This window comes from Epargyreus clarus, unplaced genomic scaffold (assembly GCF_041222505.1).
Source record: "Epargyreus clarus isolate Ecla_fem2 unplaced genomic scaffold, WU_Ecla_fem_2.2 ptg000024l, whole genome shotgun sequence".
NCBI lineage: Eukaryota > Metazoa > Arthropoda > Insecta > Lepidoptera > Hesperiidae > Epargyreus > Epargyreus clarus.
Window position 1 is genome coordinate 9814034 of NW_027332231.1, and position 19012 is coordinate 9833045.

The window sequence follows — 19012 nt, forward strand, 5'->3', positions numbered from 1 at the left end:
TATCGTTTTTCATTTTTGCTCAGTTACTATTATAGTTATCCTCCTTTTGAACACGACAGTCATCGGTTTCCGTAGTGTAGCGGTTATCACGTGTGCTTCACACGCACAAGGTCCCCGGTTCGATCCCGGGCGGAAACAGTTTTTTTACTTTTTTAATATTATCATTCTTATAATTTTTCAAACATTCGACATATTTTTTTTAGATTTTAACTATTAACCAAAATATTTTTTTTTTTAGTTGTAACGTAACCAAATTATTGTTATTGTTCATACAGCTTATTAAATACTTATTACTGATATCCTGGCAAAAATAACTATGGATTAACAGGAAATAAAACAAAACTATTGTTTATTATAAATATATTCGCAACATTACATTAAAAATAACAGATACCAAAAATTATTTATTAAAAACTACAATAGGGATTTCGAGGAAAGCATTAGGAACAATTTCAATGAATTTCTTATCAGTCTTGTTTAGTAGATACACAGCCAAAACTTTGGAAAATATTTTAGTCATACATATTAAAAAAGTACACAATATTCCCCTTATCTTAACAGTTATCTATAACTACAAAACACACTGTAGCGAGGTTTATATTATAGAATAGAGTTGCAGTTTCACAAGCTACTTTTTCGCACCTTGTTACGAAACGCTAAAAAGTAATATAATCACTTATTGAATGCACATGTTAAACTTTATCTTTTAGCCTATTTCCCTTTAGAATTTACGCACTTATATTATGACGCGTTCCATCTTAGTTCTTAGGAGTAGCAGCGGATCTGTAGCCGAACTCAGGTAGGAACTTGTTATTTGTGGCTGATTACAGTTGTTCATGGACGACAATGGTGATTTATCATCAGATGGATAAAAAGCTCAATTGCTACTTCTATATTATAAAAAATGCCACAAGACATTTTAATTTTACGATAGTGTAAAATTCTAAAACTTATATTTTTCACTATTTACAAATATGCTTAGTGACAGCTCTATTTTTATTTTCTTCTTATTTACACAAATTGATAAAATGATGTAAAAAAAATCGACACAAAATTATACTGAACTTTCCGTTCTCAATAAAAAAATGGGTTAAATATTTCACTAACGACGTCGTAACTTTGGTCTCATATCATTTGATCATCCTATTTTTAATTACAATTAATCCCGAGATACATTCGATTATACTCAAAAACTAAATGTATGCATATTTATATTAATTCCTTCGATCAACAATATAAATTGGTATTGTTGGTCGAAGATTAATTTATATATTTTAATTAATAACTATAAATTTGCGCCTCGGAAAACAAAGAAGAAAATCTACCACTTGTGTGTGGTCCCGCTCAAAAGCCTTTTTATTTAATATTTTGCTCAATTGTCAACCTTTAACTAACATAAATATATATTATAAAATTGGGATTAGCCTCGTTTATTTGATTTGGGTACAGTTATAACTTGCATATGAAAATTACAAAATATATCATTTAATAGTTAAGCTTGCAATAAATCACTCTAAACAAGGGCTCTCTTACGTCAGTTATTAATATTGAATCTATCTAAATTTCACCCACCCGATCTACCAAAGCATGAAGTGATTTTTGTTGATGGGTAAAACATTAGATAAGTTGACTATTAATAATAGGCGCTACAATTCAACATGTACGTTATTTTTATGACTTCTTTTTACACATAAAAAGTTATAGCCATGACAACGGTATTTACGAACGATTAAAATATAGTCTATAATTTCAAAATAACTACAACATCGAAAGCGCGTGATAAAATCTGTTTGCCTTTAAAGGCTAATCTTAATAAGTACCACACCGATTTGGACGGGATTATAACCTGAGGAACGTGGAATTTATTAAGAATAAATTTTCTTAAAAAATGATGTAACTCATCGTCATTCGGATTCGCCGATTTCCAGACACGAAAAGACATTTCTTTAAACAGGAGGTTACTTTTATATTTATTCGGTTTGTTTCGGACTCATTGCTGTCCCTTTAAAATAGGGGAAAATATTCAAATGTAGGACGGCAAAAATACGAAAAAACAATGCCGCCCTACGCGCTACACCTGACACATTACGTCACAATTTCGTAGCACCCCTTTATGAAGCTAAAACTATAGCTAACCTATGTAACGCACATATTGTATTTGACCCAAGAAGGTGGTAGTTATTATGAAATTACAGGTTAACATTTCAATTTTATTTATTCATGTAACAGCTTTGAAAAATCTATTTAATTTTTATTTATACATATAACCTCATTACCAAGCCATATAAAAATATATTTAATCTCATTCATTACAGATATTCTTATCCAGTTATCGACGACTCAACTCGCAGTAGATATGTTAAATCCATAAATTAGTAACATAGATCTTAAATAACTAAAGTTAAATAGTAACATTCATCCAAATCATCATTTAAAATAGGTATATAAACTTTAGTACACAATAGTCACGACGATAAAATATATTCGATAATCACCCCACATCACATCAAAAACCCTTCAGACCTTCCTAGGAACGTTGAGAACCCCGTCCGCTCATTCCGCAACGTATTAAAAACCTTTAACCCATTCCTGGGCGCGATAAGGTCACCCTATAATCCATGAAAATCCCCTCAATGCCTTCATAGAATAGAGAAGATACACCCTACACGGCATCAAAAACTTTCAATCCCTCCTTAATTTTATTTTTATGCATTTCGGGAGCAATATTTTCAGACCACATCGCATCCAAATTAAACCCATATTAACTTCCTAGGACCGATAAGGTGCAACATAGAGTATATTTCACCAAGAACTCTATATGCGATGCAATCCAGACAATTGTGTACTAAGGTTTTACTTCACAAGTTATGATTATCCAATCTTATTCATTAATGCTTAATACTAGCATTTTAGCATTGTATTCTGGTATTTTGCCCTTAAAATGCAAAATATCATAGAAAGGGACAACTTTGGATTAAAAACAATTTATATTGAGGTATTGAGCATTTATGAATAAGGGTTTAAATCCATCTCATGTATGAAAAACAATTTGTTCTGATATTCCATAAATCTTAATTTATAATAAAATAAAATGCTTTAAGATAGCGAAAAGATACAAGTAAGAAAAGTTGAGAAAAGATACAGAAATAAGATATATATTATATTAATAGTAAAGTGTTTGGGAAAGTAAGATTCACGTTTAATTCCTGTGCTTCTAAAATGTGTACATATGCAAGAAGTGAAACTTCTGTAGGTAATCAATACTTTTATAAAATTCAATTTGTTTTCAATAATTAGGCACTTAAAGCAATTACCATAATTAACACAAAATGATTGTTACATATAATAGTATAAATTATGTATAATTCAATAATAAATATTATTGGTAAATGGTAACGCCAAAACTAATAATTACCATCTCATGGCGCGCATGAAGAAGTTTCACTTCGAGAACGGTCTCAAATGGACATACAAAATGTCATTGATAAGTTGAAATATTTTTATAACTTGATTTAATAAAAAATGTATTTCAAACTGGTCCCTTCTTTATTTTCGCGCACTCAGAGAACATATAAGAAGTGCCCGCGATTTTTATTTTAAATTTAGACATAATTATACTTTAGTACAAAATCAGTGAAGAATATTATGTGACTATTCTACAACCATATAACGTCGATTCTTCAACACACAGAAGTAAAAATATATTCACATAAATATAATATTTCGAGTGTATAAAATCGTATTATTTTCATATAAATCGGTAAATAGGAAACAATTTAAATAAGAAAATCTTTAGTATAGGAAATACATTAAAAATATGAAAATATACTAAATAATTGCCATATCTGGAACGTTTTGGTGAATTATTGTAGTATGGCGACGGCACGATGATTCTGGAAATATAAAATTGCAAATATAAATATACAATAACTTTTTTAACTCCTTGTAGCACCCTTTATGCAACTACTAATAAAGAGTTTAATTCAGTAAGTACTGAAATAATTACATTATTTATTATTGCAATATAATGTGAAGTTTGAAAGGATATGGAACCAGTATGGTTGGACCACCATACGTACTCTAGCGTAAGCTGATCTTGCGGTGAAAATGTGTGGAAGCTGACTTACTTATGGGGCGACCATATTATTTATCTAGAGTAGCAAAGCACATTTGTATATATAATACAGCAAAATTATACCTATATGAAATGATGTATTTCTATTTACTTACTGAATGTTTTTTCATCCATTGCATATCCACACAAATTTTGTAAAATCAGTAAGGCGCCTTCCCGCTTGAGATTCTGAAAATGAATTTGATTTTTTATTATTAATAAATAAATATAATTATCTATTAGCCCTTACATTAACAGCCTGGCTAGTATAGAATAATCTAGTGTATTGATGAAATTATATGGCCGCTGATTTCATGAATGAGAGGCCATATAATTTTTACATTTATAATATTTAAAGTAAACTCAGGTATTACACAGTTTTATCACTTAACTATAATAATATAATGTATAATAATATAGTGTATGTAACAATAATTAAAATATCACCATCAATATTTAAAATATACTCACTTTAAAAAGATAAATATAACGACTTTAGTTGTTAAAATATAATCTTAACAACTAAAGGCTGACCAAGAAGTTAATAAAGTTATAAGAGTAAGAAATAGTAAGACAACGTAATTTATAAAAAGTTATTTTTAATACCTTTCTTTGCCTTGTGGACTGGTTGTTGCTCTGCCATTTGCTGCAAAATATATCATCATGTTTATTATAAAGAGCATATTTATATTAAAAAAAATCAAAATCAGTTTACCATTTTCTTGGTATACGTATCAACAAAAAGAAAATTAAATGTAGTTACAAAAGTTAAATTTATACGAATTATTTAAATATTAGGACATAAAAACATGATTCACTCAGAGGCGATTAAAATATTAATTTATGAATTTTATTAAATAAGTATACCTTTCTATATATTTCTATAATTACCAATTTTTTGTTTCCTCGGTATTTGATTTTTCTGCGGCGACGCTTTTTCGGACCGAATGATGTTTATCAAGGCGTCCTTGCCCGACGCGTTTCCGTTTTCTTCCGAATGAATTTTGGATTCGTCATTCCTCGACGTATTTTTATCCTCAAAAATTTTTTTTTCCGGCGTCGACGTATCTTGTACGCCGTCTAGAGAGGAATCCGGTGTGAACGAGTTATTTTCCGGTGTGAACGAGTTATATTCCGGTGTGAACGAGTTATTTTCCGGTGTGAACGAGTTATTTTCCGGTGTGAACGAGTTATTTTCCGGTGTGAATGAGTTATTTTTCCTTGGTGAATCACTGACGTCATGTGTTGCGTCAATGATGGTCCTGTTTAGGGTTGACGTGTCCATTTGGATCGCAGTGTCTTCGGATTCCGTGTTGTATCCGGACTGGTCGCTTTTGACACTTGTGACGGTTGTAAGCTGAAATGGGTAACATGTGACAAATTATATTTGAACAGTCAAAAGCGATAGGTAAAGTGGTATGATTTCTGGATTGTACATACTGCGTTTTTTCAAATTTACAGATTAATTGTTCAAAAGTTTATCACAATAAGAAAAGGAATTGATTACTTTTGGTCCGCTTCTTGCTCTCTTATTTTGTAGCATTTTTCATAAGTTACATCAATTGCTATTAATAAAAACAACTCTATCTTTTAAAAAATATAGCGTAAATTGGTATATAAATCGCATGTTATAGGCAAAATCCTATCTTCTAGAAGATGTGACGTCACTCACAGTATAGCTGGAATCCTCGTCGGAGTCAGCGTCCAGGTCGACCATGATCTTCTCGATGAGTCTCTCCATCGTGGTCTCGGCTGCCGGCAGCGGGCTGGCCTCGTGACCACCGTGCTTGTTGCGTTTCACCACCTGGATGAGTTTATTTTATTTATTTAATAAGTGGCAATCGATAATGCAACGACCCACTTAACAGTGGGGTTGATTTATTTATGATACTTGTTCATCTTATATAAAAAAATTCGTGTCACAACGTTTTACCGATAAACGGCTTAACCGATTTTCACCAAATTTTATATGCATATTCAGTAGTTCTGAGAATCGGCTACTATCTATTTTTCATACCCCTAAGTGATAAGGTATGTTTACCCATAACATTTTTATTTAGATAGCAACACAACGTTTGTGGGTCAGCTAGTTATATTATAATGTTTTAATTAACATTATGTTATTATGTATAAATATATATATATATATATATATATATATGGGGCATTTTGACCGCCTGAGAATCTGCCCGGGCAAAGAGGGTATCCTCGAGACCCGAATTTCCTGTCCACCGCCCTTATGTTGACAATGCCGCAATATATGTGCCGCAATATAAGACGTCCCATCTTAGCTAGAAATGCTAGAATCGTGCAAGCAGTTCACCTGTTAGTAACTGGTCATGATCTCTAACGAATCTATAATCACCACCAGATTTGATAAGATTGTGAGGAGGAACCCTACGTGGCTCGACTCAGGACGCACTATCGCCATGCCCATCTGTGCCCAGCAGTGTCACGCTGCCTTGTTCTAGTTTGAAGGGTGTAGTAAGGAATAGACACGCATATAGCTATCCTACTCACTCCTTAGTGAAATCAACGCATCCGTGGACGATCTCGAGTGGAACCTTCAACTCTATCTGGGGTTAATTACAGAGATAGAATTAAGATCCTACTTGAAGTCAGCCACAGATACGTCACTACCCCTGAGCACCTAGCTGGAATGCCTCGATAATACTTTTACGAAATATAATTATCTATTTGAACTTAAAGTTTATCTTTAAATTCATTAATATTTAATCTTTATTATGATTTTCAAGATAATTAATTTTAATCCGCTTTGAAGGTAAATTATTTGTATTTTTTGGTTTATAACTTTAATATTAATAAATGCTTCTTCCGACAATCTATAACTTTATGGCGATCGCTTCGCGGATTATTACTTTAAAAATAATATAATTATTATTAAGCATAGTCATCAAATACTTAATAAAACTTACGTTATTTTTTTGCAGTTTTCAATTTTTTTTTGTCATATAATAATTTAATAAATTCATTTCGTCGTCGTAGATCCCACTGTCCCACAGATGCTATTATTTTTTTGTGAACAACGTGCTTAACAACATTTTTATAATTTAACATAGAAGTGTATTACTTAGTAAAAGTAATTGTTTATTTACATTACTTCCCCGATTTGAGGCCACCTACATCAGTACAGTCAACGAACTTGAAACAGGTGTGACTGGTACCTACAATAGTAATTACAACTGGTCCAACCACTGAACAATAAGAACTCGATATTACTCAACAACTGTAATTATTGGAGCCATTGGTGGCCTGCATTGCTAGTATAATAACATGTTCCTAGTTTTTATAAATAAGCTTGTAAATGTACTTTATAACCTATTCCTTCTCTAACTTCACGCACACTATCCTCCTTTCTTCGCTTATCTCTCTTTTCTTTTTCATGCATAGGTTGTCTGGAAGAGATCGCTACTTAGCGATAAGACCGCCTATTGCATACTGTTTCACCTGTTATGTATATTGTGTATTGTAAAATTTCAACTGTAAGTGTGCAATAAAGAGTATTTTATCTTATTTTATCTTGTAACCTATTATTTGTTCTTATGTTAGCCATTTCGTGTAACGATTAAAGATTTATTTTAGCATGAGAAAGAATTGTCGGATTAAATAAGACTTTGATAGTTTAGTTGAAGTTCCGCTCCTCACATTGGTGGCCCAGAGATCGAATCCCAGGTCAATCAGTGCCTGTATATACTTATAAGAAAATTAACTGTGAAAAAATCTACATGCTGGGGAATTTTAATGTATTTGTTTTGTACAGCTTGTTTAGCCATAGATATAGGAACTTTTACGAATATTGAGTTACTTATATGGCGACAATGTTAGTTTTCAGAAGTGTCCTGTGATCGACTTATAGTAGGACCCCTTTTCTATATGGAATTGATTACAGATAAGAATCACATACAATCATATGGACTGCATACTCATTAGCTTCTTTAAAAAAGCATAACGTATAGTTAATCACCTCAAAGGCAGTGATAGCCTAGCGGTTAAATAACTCGGCCTCTCGATCGAGGGGTCCGAGGTTCAAATCCCAGGCACTCACCTCTGATTTTTTCAAAGTAATGTGCGTATTAGAAATTAATTATCACTTGCTAAACGGTGAAGGAAAAATCTCAAAGGTATGTGAAGTCTACCAACACGCACTTGGCCAGCGCAGTGGACTATGGCCTAATCCTTCTCATTATGAGAAGAGACCCGTGCCCAGCAGTGGGACAGTAATGGGTTGTTGATGATGAATCACCTCAACGACACCGTCAAGCTGTTTAGGCTGTAAGCCGTGCCAAAAAATAAGACATATATACACTCACATAATTTCGAAAACCCTTACCCTAGAATAACGATGCATAGAACATAATCGTACTCACCAAAACCTCATCATTGTTGCTAAGTCTCGTGGTATTATTGTTGCCATAGTGTTGTGGGTGGCGTCGGAAGCACATGGTAAACTCGAGGAGTGTTTGTATCGAGCTGAACCAAGACTGGCGTGGTGCTACCTCCGAGCGGGAGCGCATCATGCGGTTGCCCTGGTATTTCAACGTGCGGAGGTACCGTCGTTTCCCCTGGATGTAGGTCACCTGCCGATGGTAGAATTGATTGAAACTAACGATTCTTTGAGGTTACCTGTCGATGTTAGAGTTAAGCAACTTATGAATTGATTTTAACGATTGTTTTGTGCGGTTCTAGTATTAAAGTCTTTATTATTAGGACACCCGGATTTACACCCGGGTCCCAAAAAATATTTGCTTACACGATATTTGATAATATATTCGTGTAAGTATATTTGCTTACACGAAGAAAAAAGTACATTTGCTCTATTTTTAGGTAGGTATCTACTAAGAATTACGACCGATATTTCTGAATTGAAATGTAAATTGTGTACAAAATCAGATTTTTTTATTCATTTCTATACGGTGCCTATTTGCTTAGCCGCATTTTTATATTTTATTTTCCAACGAAGGCCCATATTCTCGTGTGCTAATTACTACTTTATTAAAAACATACCAGTGGCAAATAGAACACGGTAAAATATAATTTAATTTAATGTGTAACCGATAATAGCATTTATAACCGTTCTGGGGTTACTATTGCACGACTCATGATGCGAAGCATCAGAGAGTGCTTTACGATCGAAAAATTTTTTTCGCTTCATTTTGGCGGCTATTTTTATTATATTTAGATTTTACCCTTAGTAATTTATCACCTTTATAATGTCAATAGTAATACATATTCTATATTAAAATTTAACGTGTTAGTCCTTTCGATAATAATCAAATGATTATTTTCTTTATCATTTTGTTGCTTTAAAATACTGTTGTATTAATGTTATGACGTATTTGCAACATTGGGATTAAAAATTTTAACTCATATATTCATTAAATTCATAAAATCTGTCACTGAATAGCTAATTAATTTCGAACAGTATTCGACGGCGACGATTTTCTCAAAGGCATTATGACGTCATAGTTTATATGGAGCCTCTTTATTATCTGGAAACTTATCAGTAGTATACCACATACTTAAAAACGGCTTATTAATTGCGAATTTTCTCATTTTGTAGTCGATATTAAAACAGGTTATTTATTAGGTCACATACTTGTGGAATAAGAATTAAACTCTTGAATGGATTATACTAGCATAAGTAAGCAGTTTTGACTGTGAAATATTGTTATCTCAGTTGTATAAATAATAAACCACATCTATTTAAATTTTTTTTAATCGAAATTAGTCTAGTAGTAGATACGTGATATACATTCAAAGAGACGAACGCCATCTTTAAAATATTATGTAGCACACAAAAAAATAATATAAATGATTCTGATATCATCAAAGCATTAATACATTGTCCCTATAATCTATGTACTTTATTGTCACTTACCACATCAGCTGACCGTAAAGGCGGTTTCCCCAAGACGAGGTTGATGAGCGATATGGACTCCCTGGTGACGCGGAGAGCCACCAGCAGCGCTAGGAAGAACACCCACGGCAGGGGGCGGACCAGCTCCGGCTGGGGACGCTCGTCTTGGTCCACTGAAAGGGTTTTTATGATCCAATAAAACAAGGGAAGTAAGTTTTTTTTTATATATAATATGGGAGTAGCAGACGCGCATGCAATCCACCTGATGGTAAGTGGCTACTGCCGCCCATGGACATCTGTAATCAACCCCAGATAGGATTAGATATTCCGGAGTCGAACCACAAAGATATATAATATAAATATAAATACCAAAATATAAATATAAGTATGTTTATATGGGTAAATTCTTAAATATGGATTTATTGCTCTTTTTTATATCCCCCAATAGGCTAACAAACTGACATCGCAAGTTCATTAAAGCTTGTACCTAAGTACTTAACTCTAATCCGATGGTTGTATAAGAAAAAATAAAAACTAACAATTTGCAAGTAAAATAAAGCCCGTAAAATAAAGTTAAGTAATTAGTTAATTATTGTTTTATTAAACTTTCTAAGTATTATATCTTATTTCTTGTATGCCCTCTCAACCAGAGATTAAATCAAAATTCCGAGTAAGAATAGTTGCTTTATTGCAATGAAATGCACAAGTAAATTACTTAGTTCTGATAGACTGGCGATAAATACCAAATATTATCTAAAATTTGAAAATATCTATTAAAGTTTCTCTTCAAAGATAAAAAAGAGTCGGATCTCTCATCTGTGTGAGATATGCAAGATCCGCTTCCGTTGTGATAATAAATCAACTTCCGATGCATAAATATGTAAACCCAATGTTAGCTACACCGGCTATACTAGCTAGAACGCTTATTTCTACTTCAATCTTATTAGATATCCTAATATGATTTCAAACTACTTATTAGTCACGTAATTTATATTCTCACTATTTTTTATCATATTTAATTAATAAAACAAAACAATAAGACAAAAAGTCACTCGCTGTACTGTCATTTGCATAAACCATTCATTGAATAAATTTTATAAAAAAATATGTATTTTATATAATTGTTATAAAACTGAAAGGTTCAACAAAAAACAATGGGAAATAACATAATGACCTTACATTGAATCGTTGTAAAAAACAATTATAAACATCTTTATTATAGTATTTTGTAAGTTGAAAAAAATACATTTTAACAACAATATCTATTATGGAATAAAAACATATTATTGAAGCATGTTTTTTTCTTCGACAAATAGAATAGAAAAGACGCAAGAATATAATCTTTGTATCTATTCGATTCGTGGTAATATAATACTTAGGTACAAACAAAGAATCAAAATGCAATCCGATAACTCAAAGGATGTGGTGCTATCAAAGATTTTGAAAACCAATGGAATGCAATTGGAAGGTGGTAGAACCCTTTATGGTTCGACTCCAGCGACACCACCGCCACACCTATTTCTACCTAATAACATCAGTGTTAGTCGCTGCTGTGTTCCGGTTTGAAGGGTGTGGTAAGGGAGATAGACTTTTTCGAGGCGTTCCAGCTTTGTCCTCAGGGGTAACGGCGCATCTGTGGCCGACCTCATGTGGGAGTATCTAATCCTATCTGGGGTTGATTACAGATGCCCATGGGCGGCAGTAGCCACTTACCATCAGGTGGACTGTATGCTCGTCTGCTACTCCTATATTATATAAAAAAAACAAAAAAAACAATATAAGCACCAATATGTGAACCTATAATTGATATACTCGTAAGTGCAACGAAGAACTTTTTTCTCGCCGAGGGATTTAAGGGCGGTAAATTAAACAATAACCCCGGGAACTCGGAACAAACTTATCGATGCAAAAAAGATAATGTAACCAGTGAGATAACTCACAAAAATAAAAGATTTACACTTTTTTTTATTGACTCCTTTCCTACAGGAAGACCTTTTTTACGGCAGTTAAACCGATACTACAGTGGCTCACGATACACTGGATATCCATGGTGTTAAGTATCCGACCAAAGTATTAGTTTCGGCCGAAAAACACCTTCGGCATTTAGTGAACTGAAATTGAATGAACTATTACGATGCGCGAGATTGTGATGGAGATGTTGTCACGCAGGATACACCACTGTGGGCTCACGTGTTTGAAATCAAAAATATTTCGAAATGTTGAAATTGTTAAACTTTCGTTTACAGCTTCGGCCGAAAGTAGTGACGACAACGGAACAATCGGCTTCGGCTTTGGCCAGATACGATCAGTCGGACACTAAAAGAAGTAGTGACTTACATGGTGGTGGCACGGCCCACCTAGCACACTTCTCGACGGTCCACAGCGCCCGGTCCAGGTACTTGAGCGTGGTCTGCCCGAGACGGTAGCTGGCGCCGTGCTCCGCCACGTTTTGCAACACATCCTTCGCCAGCGACACCAGCTCCATCTGCAATTAATGTTAAATAATATAAATAAAAAAGATCTCTTTCATACTATCTCGTATAGTCCGCGTAAAACTGCTTGTCCGCTCTGAATATAGAAATGAATCGCGCCGCCATAGTAAATTGTATGACTACACCTGCTCGCAACAACTTCAGAGCGGACTAGCAGTTTGACGCGGACTATACTAAGATACTGTCCTATTGTCGCTATACAATATACACACTTAAACCAAAAATGAATATCTTAATCCTCTACATTAAATTAATTCTGTCATAATAGGTAACAAGCAAGTACCTATCAACAGTTTATCTATATACCGAAGTACAAAACAAATGAATTATGAAATGTATCAGGAGTGTGTCAAAATACACAGCATTGTAAAAAACTACAAGTGCGCCACATGAACGTTAAAATTGACGGTGTGGCCAGTGGTTGTCAAAGTGAAGTCAATAGCGTGTTTAGAATACCTTATTAACGTACTTCACAATAAACGTACTCTAAATTCGTAATGTATACGTAACCTTATTTATAGGGAAGTATATACAGTAGAATATCATAGAAAAGCATGATAATGTACTTATTTAGACTATATAGACGAATATTTGTATGATAAGAACGCTTGGCTGTAATTTATTCAGCTCCATTAAATCTATTTATTGTGTCGATAAATACTATTATGTCACTAAATATAGAATATATGCGATTCTTACATATCCTAGAGTTAATTTTACGAAATTAATCAATTTCAAATATATTTTTAATTGTTTGATACCGATGGAAAATTTAAATATTTTTATTTACTTACAAAACTTTTTCGAGAAAAAATAGGTTTTTGTACGTTAGAAACTATCGTATTCCATTAAAATCAATTAATCTTTTGCTAAAAACATTCATTTTTTGATTTAGTTGAGTCAACTTATAATGAAGTAATGTCGAGTACATTCATATAATTCACACGAATACATATTGTCTTAAACCATATAAGAGCATCATAGTTGCTCAATAGTCACCAACGAGTTTAATTTAGATGGTTCAGAACTAAACTTACCTTCCGCCAAATATCCACAAGCACAAAATAACGCTAACGATTTTATAGCATCAACAGTCCACAATTTGTGTAAAGTATGAATAAAAACTCAAGTGCAGTGTTATCTGCAATATTCACTCAGGCACATCGCTAATGAGTGCAGGGGCGGAGTAAACATATCATTTTGACTTCTTTATACCTTACAGATAATATAAACAGAGGCGAAGAGGGCAGAGGTCGGTGCAATCGTGCCCAGATATGGACGCGACAGAGACAAATATCCAACGTAACTAATTTATACCATTCAGTGGAGCACTGCATCCCAAACTAATCGTAGCTGTATGATAAAGATGGGACCTTGATTGTTTATGTTAGACTAGCTGGCCCGGCAAACTTCGTACCGCCTCAGAATCTATTTATGAAATATATTTCATATTAACTCAACTTTTAAAATTGGCCATATTGGTCCAGCGATACTCTAGTTTTAGCGAGACTAACGAACAGGAATTGATTCTTATATATACGAGTAGATAGATTAGCAGTTATTTCTAAAAATACCAACATCATTAACTGCATATCCTGCTTTCAATTTTAATTTATAATTAATTATTAATTTTAAAATGATTATGGATTATAAAGTAATTATCGCAATAATTATTTTGCAATACATTATCGCAATATGTTAATGTTTAACAGCAAAAAACGGATACAAGACGTGCCATATAACACCCGTTAGTAATAATTAAAATTAACCAATGTTTGTTCATTAAAATTCGAAAGTTGACGGTTATTACCTAAAAAATGACATTTTGAACTCTAATTTCTTACAAAACTTTTCAAACATGATTATTGCTAAGACACTTTCATGCCAAAGGAAACTTTCATAACTAGGGATATTCCCTAGGCATGCACCTCAATCAGTGAGGTAATAGTAAGAAATAAGGGCATTGTTTCTCACATCAGTAGAAAACTTTAAATTAACAGGTCAGTTTCTTAAAGTAGAACTTTTTTACAAAAGTTTTTATCTTTTTATTTTTTAATACTCTCTCAACTAAATGCTACTCAATAATGATCATACTTTCTATTAATGAGTATGCTGCTAACCATCAATGTATATCTTCATTTTGAACTCATATAGATTGAGAACCTTTGCTCTGAGGTAATATACATTCTACATTATAATTATTACATTTATTTGCACTGTTTAATGAATTCATATATACCGTACCTTATCTCTGCTATATTATAATCGGATTTGTTTGTTTATGCCAGAAAGTTATTGGTTAAGGTGGCGTTTAGCTACTTGCATCCTAAGACAACGTCATGTTGATAATTAAATTGTTATTGTAGCAGTTTGTTTTTTATTTTTCAATTAATACGACGATTACATAAATAATAGTAAACTTATAAAGTACTGCACCATCTGTAACTACCCTGAGATACTATATAAAAAACAAATATTTTTTCACACACGGGCACACATACATTACACACACTTCAGTGATCACCTTTTTTTATTATATGCGTAACTTAAAATTGACCAATCACCTTATCGGTGAATAATAACTTAATAACATCAATATTTAACTTTAAAATCAGTCAAGTAACTTTTAAGAAATCATCATCATCATTATATCAATAGGCTAACACAAAACAGTTAAGACATTTTTTATCTTTTGTTTGTCAACCGGTATTATTATTTTCTACTTTATTTGGTAGCTATTGACGAGCTTTTAAAGTGATCGACCATGGGCTACTATCACGTAAGCTATTGTTGCCTAGGCATCTTGTCACTTAAGCTACCGAACAATAGCGTAGTCCGCTGTAGCTCGGGCGTCCAATTTATTGTTCGAGCAACCGAGCGCTACGTGTTTGATTATATTCGAAAAGCCAATCACCATGTGTGCAGACTGCAGAATTTAATACATAACCGCCGAAGAGTTTTCACAGTTGCGTTAACCACTACTTAATCGCTTAACCAACTAGTTGCTCAAAAGTCAAGTCATAGCTGCCAACGGACGGTTAAATAGAGTTATCGATAAAAAAAAAACAATAAAAAAATCTTCAAATTTTTATGATGAGTATGGTAATATATAGGGGAAAACTAGTTGTAAAATACACGTTACATGAACATTTGCGTAAAAAATAATGTCGTAATGTAATCTGCGTTATTAGGACCATTAACTTAAATTGCTAAAGGTCAGTTAAGTAGCAAATAACTGTCAGGAAAAAATATATTTCTTTACTATGTTTCTTTAAACGTTTTTTGACAAAATAAATCATTATAACTTGATGTTTATGGGATTTTTTAGTTTAAATCCAGGAACTTTGATAAATGTTTTGTATTAGCGCCAAATTAAATTCAAGGTTAGACGTGTAAAAATAATAGAGAACAATGTAATTGATTGATAATAAATTGTATCAAAGAAGCAAAACTTGTTTTTGAGGAATATTCAATTATTTTGTTCCACAGTTTCTGCACGCGTATGCAAGCATAGCTGCAACCCTTTTTATGTCCCACCGCTAGGTATGACTCTCTTCAACTTCAATATACGTTTGTACTGTACGTTACCTAATGCGTACGTATTCCCCACGCTGACCAAATCGGTGGAAGAAATTACGGCATAGTTGTAATCTCGCATGGGATATTTTGAAACCGCTACTATGTTACGAGCTTACGATAAAATATCATACTGAGTTGAGGAAAAAGCTTTATCACAAAAATGTAGTTTGCGAGTTGCTGACGACAAGAGGAAAAGGTCATCAGAGGGAAAATGTATAAACAATATTTTTTTCCAAAAGTACTACATTTTGAAAACTTTTTGTTAGTTAGTATACACTATTTAAGTAAAGGTGTCAACCCTATCTCTCAAATACGGAAGCGCGCATGCAATTCAGGCATTAGCGGTCACGCATCTCAGACCCGACCACGTGCAATGTCGCTTAATTTTGTAGATCGATTACGATGTACTCTAAAGGCCGGGCTATGGGCGACTGGGCTTACGTAGCCAGCGAATGTACCATGATTTGGACTATGGTCTTCAATATACCTTATATTATGTGATTATCTCCCCTAGACCTTAAATTTGTTCTAAAATAGTTGATCACAGATGCAAGTTGCAGATGCATGAAGGTTTCACAGTTGAGATTTTTTTGGGAACAATAAGAATGTTTTAAATTGTAACTTAAGCCCTATAAATATTGTGTTTCCACAACAGGCAAAGAATGCAATTTTAGTTATTTATTATTATAATCTGTAAACACTTGTATTTATTACACACATATTAATAATAATGTATTGGTATGTTTATTGATATTAACTCTTTAATATTACATACATATTATTATAAATCGTCAATCACAAGTTTTATTAACATATAAGATAAGAGTGCTGCAGTAATTTATAGTTTCATTTTACATTATGGTGTCTGTGGAAGCAGTGATAGCTTAGTGGTTGAGTGGTGCATCTGTGGTACAAATCCCAGGTCTCAATGCACACACTTTTCCAAGTTATGAGCTTATTAAAAGTCAATTAATTATCACTTGCTTAATTTGTAAAGGAAAACATTGTGTAGAGCCCTACATGATATCTTTAGAAAAAGTTCTCAAAGATATAGCTGCATTGCAAGAATAATGGCACAAGTAGAAAAGGTAATTTTCCAGGAGAGCCATTTCAAAATTAAAAAATGTTTTGTTTCAAAATTTTTTATTTAAAATAATGATAAATACAATTATAAGTAATTATGTATTAGGACACATTATAATAGGCAATATTTGGGATTATATTGTATCTTTAACAGAAAAATGAATTTTGAGTTGTGCCATTATTCTTACAAAGCAATGATTGATCAAATTTCACTTGACCAATGATTATGGTCTATCTATGACTATGTTTGAAAATAGAAGATATAGTTCATCATCAACAAGAGGCTTGGTCTTACAGAGATACAATAATATAGAAAATATTCAGGAGAAGTGAAAAATAAATTAATATTAAATATCATAAATATAAATCTCATATCTGTTATTTTGATTCAACACTAAATGAAAAGTGTCCATCAATGAGATCAGACCAAAGACTCATGACATTGGCAATCCTGAAGAAAGTGTGGGAATCAAAATAACAAGCTTTCCTGCAAGATCGAGTAACTATGCTTTGGTTATTTATGATCTTTACTTTATGACTCTTTTATGATCATTTACTATTTTATGGCTTAGTTTATTTTATTTAAATATAAATAATGTTTACTACGCTCATAGCCCCGCCCCGCACTAGGATTTTGCATCCTAAATGCCATAGACATGCACAAAAACAAATACACAGTTATATATTTTTTTTGCCGGTCTGGGCCAAAAATCGATATTAAAATACCTTATATAAAATTGTCTGGCCAGAGATTGAATTGGAAACCCATCTGGCAATTATGGTAACCACTCCACTACATAAGTTTTATTGTTAAATGTAGATAAAAATAACTAATTCATAGCTCTGCACTAGAATATAAGTGCCATGAATACAGAACCAAGTTATCTTTATATGAATGATTTTCAAATATCATAAATTAATTATTTAATTAAACATGATGAGAATTAGACATGATTGCATTTGAAGTAATACATTATCTGAAGTCTCTATGCAAGTTGAAAATATAATTAGGGAAAGTAAACAACCAGATAGCACTAACACACATAATATATTGTACTATGGACCCAATGATTAAATTAACATTGTTAAAGTTACTGAATAGGCATCAATTTGTTAAACTCAACATCTTTTATGCTGAACAAATAAAAATAATACCATTTCCTCTTTTTTGATTCATCAACACACATGTCTTTTTTAAATATCGAATACTATTTACCTCCAAAGCCGCAAGAGAGTCCAACGCAAAGCAACACTAACTTCTTAATAAACGGTTCTGGTACATGTATATACTATTATACCCCGATCTCAGCTCACAAAGGACTAAATAAGCACGTCAACTACGTAGAAATGCAATGGAACTCTGGCAAATGCCGGAAAATAATCATATGGCGACAAAATATCAATGAATGAATGACGGATTGACGGCCGGGCCGATTTTATTTTGTGATAAGAAATAATGACAATGACACTAATGACAGTAACAGTGACAGATTGACAGCTGCCTGCTGCAGGCACAGCTACAATAATTACTAGTCTATGGCTACAATCAAAGAGTATAGTAACCTCATAGAAGAACAATTTATAACCTGGTGTACCCCCAGGCTACAATCACAGAAATAAATTTGAATGGAGATATTATACCATTATTTCTTGAAATATTTATTGAAATATATTCCTTGAAATATTTCAATACATAATACAGGTTACTATACTCTTTACATAATATGTTACTGTAAAGGCCTGAAATCCTAATATTTCTATAATTACAACTCATAACGGTAACGTCCAAAACATTTATTTCAGACTTTTGGCATTATTTACAAGTGTTACTTCAGAAATACGGAAAATGTCGAAAAATAGACTAAA

At 32.8% G+C, this 19012-nt stretch overlaps 1 protein-coding gene and 1 non-coding gene across 3 annotated transcripts; one reads left to right on the plus strand and one right to left on the minus strand.

Annotated features, from left to right (window-relative positions):
• Positions 1–65: 65 nt before the first annotated feature.
• TRNAV-CAC (transfer RNA valine (anticodon CAC)) lies at positions 66–138 on the plus strand. The gene has a single exon. It is a non-coding gene; the product is annotated as a tRNA-Val (tRNA).
• A 2058-nt stretch (positions 139–2196) lies between these two features.
• Positions 2197–18607, minus strand: Jabba (jabba). 2 transcript variants are annotated; one of them, XM_073086626.1, is made up of 9 exons: positions 18363–18607; positions 12330–12477; positions 10014–10165; positions 8503–8712; positions 5787–5918; positions 5006–5471; positions 4721–4760; positions 4231–4303; positions 2197–3893 (listed from the first exon to the last, which is right to left on the minus strand). In XM_073086626.1, the coding sequence occupies exons 2-8, from the start codon at positions 12475–12477 to the stop codon at positions 4276–4278; spliced, it is 1176 nt and encodes a 391-aa protein (XP_072942727.1). In that variant the 5' UTR covers positions 18363–18607; the 3' UTR covers positions 2197–3893; positions 4231–4275. The 2 variants fall into 2 exon arrangements, with proteins under 2 accessions (XP_072942727.1, XP_072942728.1); XM_073086627.1 differs by lacking the exon at positions 18363–18607 and adding an exon at positions 13522–13666.
• Positions 18608–19012: the final 405 nt, after the last annotated feature.

Excerpts from the sequence above, each read along its gene's own strand:
- Jabba (XM_073086626.1), bottom strand. The coding sequence starts at position 12,477 with ATGGAGCTGGTGTCGCTGGCGAAGGATGTGTTGCAAAACGTGGCGGAG. Across the intron at positions 4,761-5,005 it reads ACCGAGGAAACAAAAAATTG|CAAATGGCAGAGCAACAACC; the intron begins GTAATTATAGAA and ends TATATTTTGCAG. Across the intron at positions 4,304-4,720 it reads AGTCCACAAGGCAAAGAAAG|AATCTCAAGCGGGAAGGCGC; the intron begins GTATTAAAAATA and ends ATTCATTTTCAG.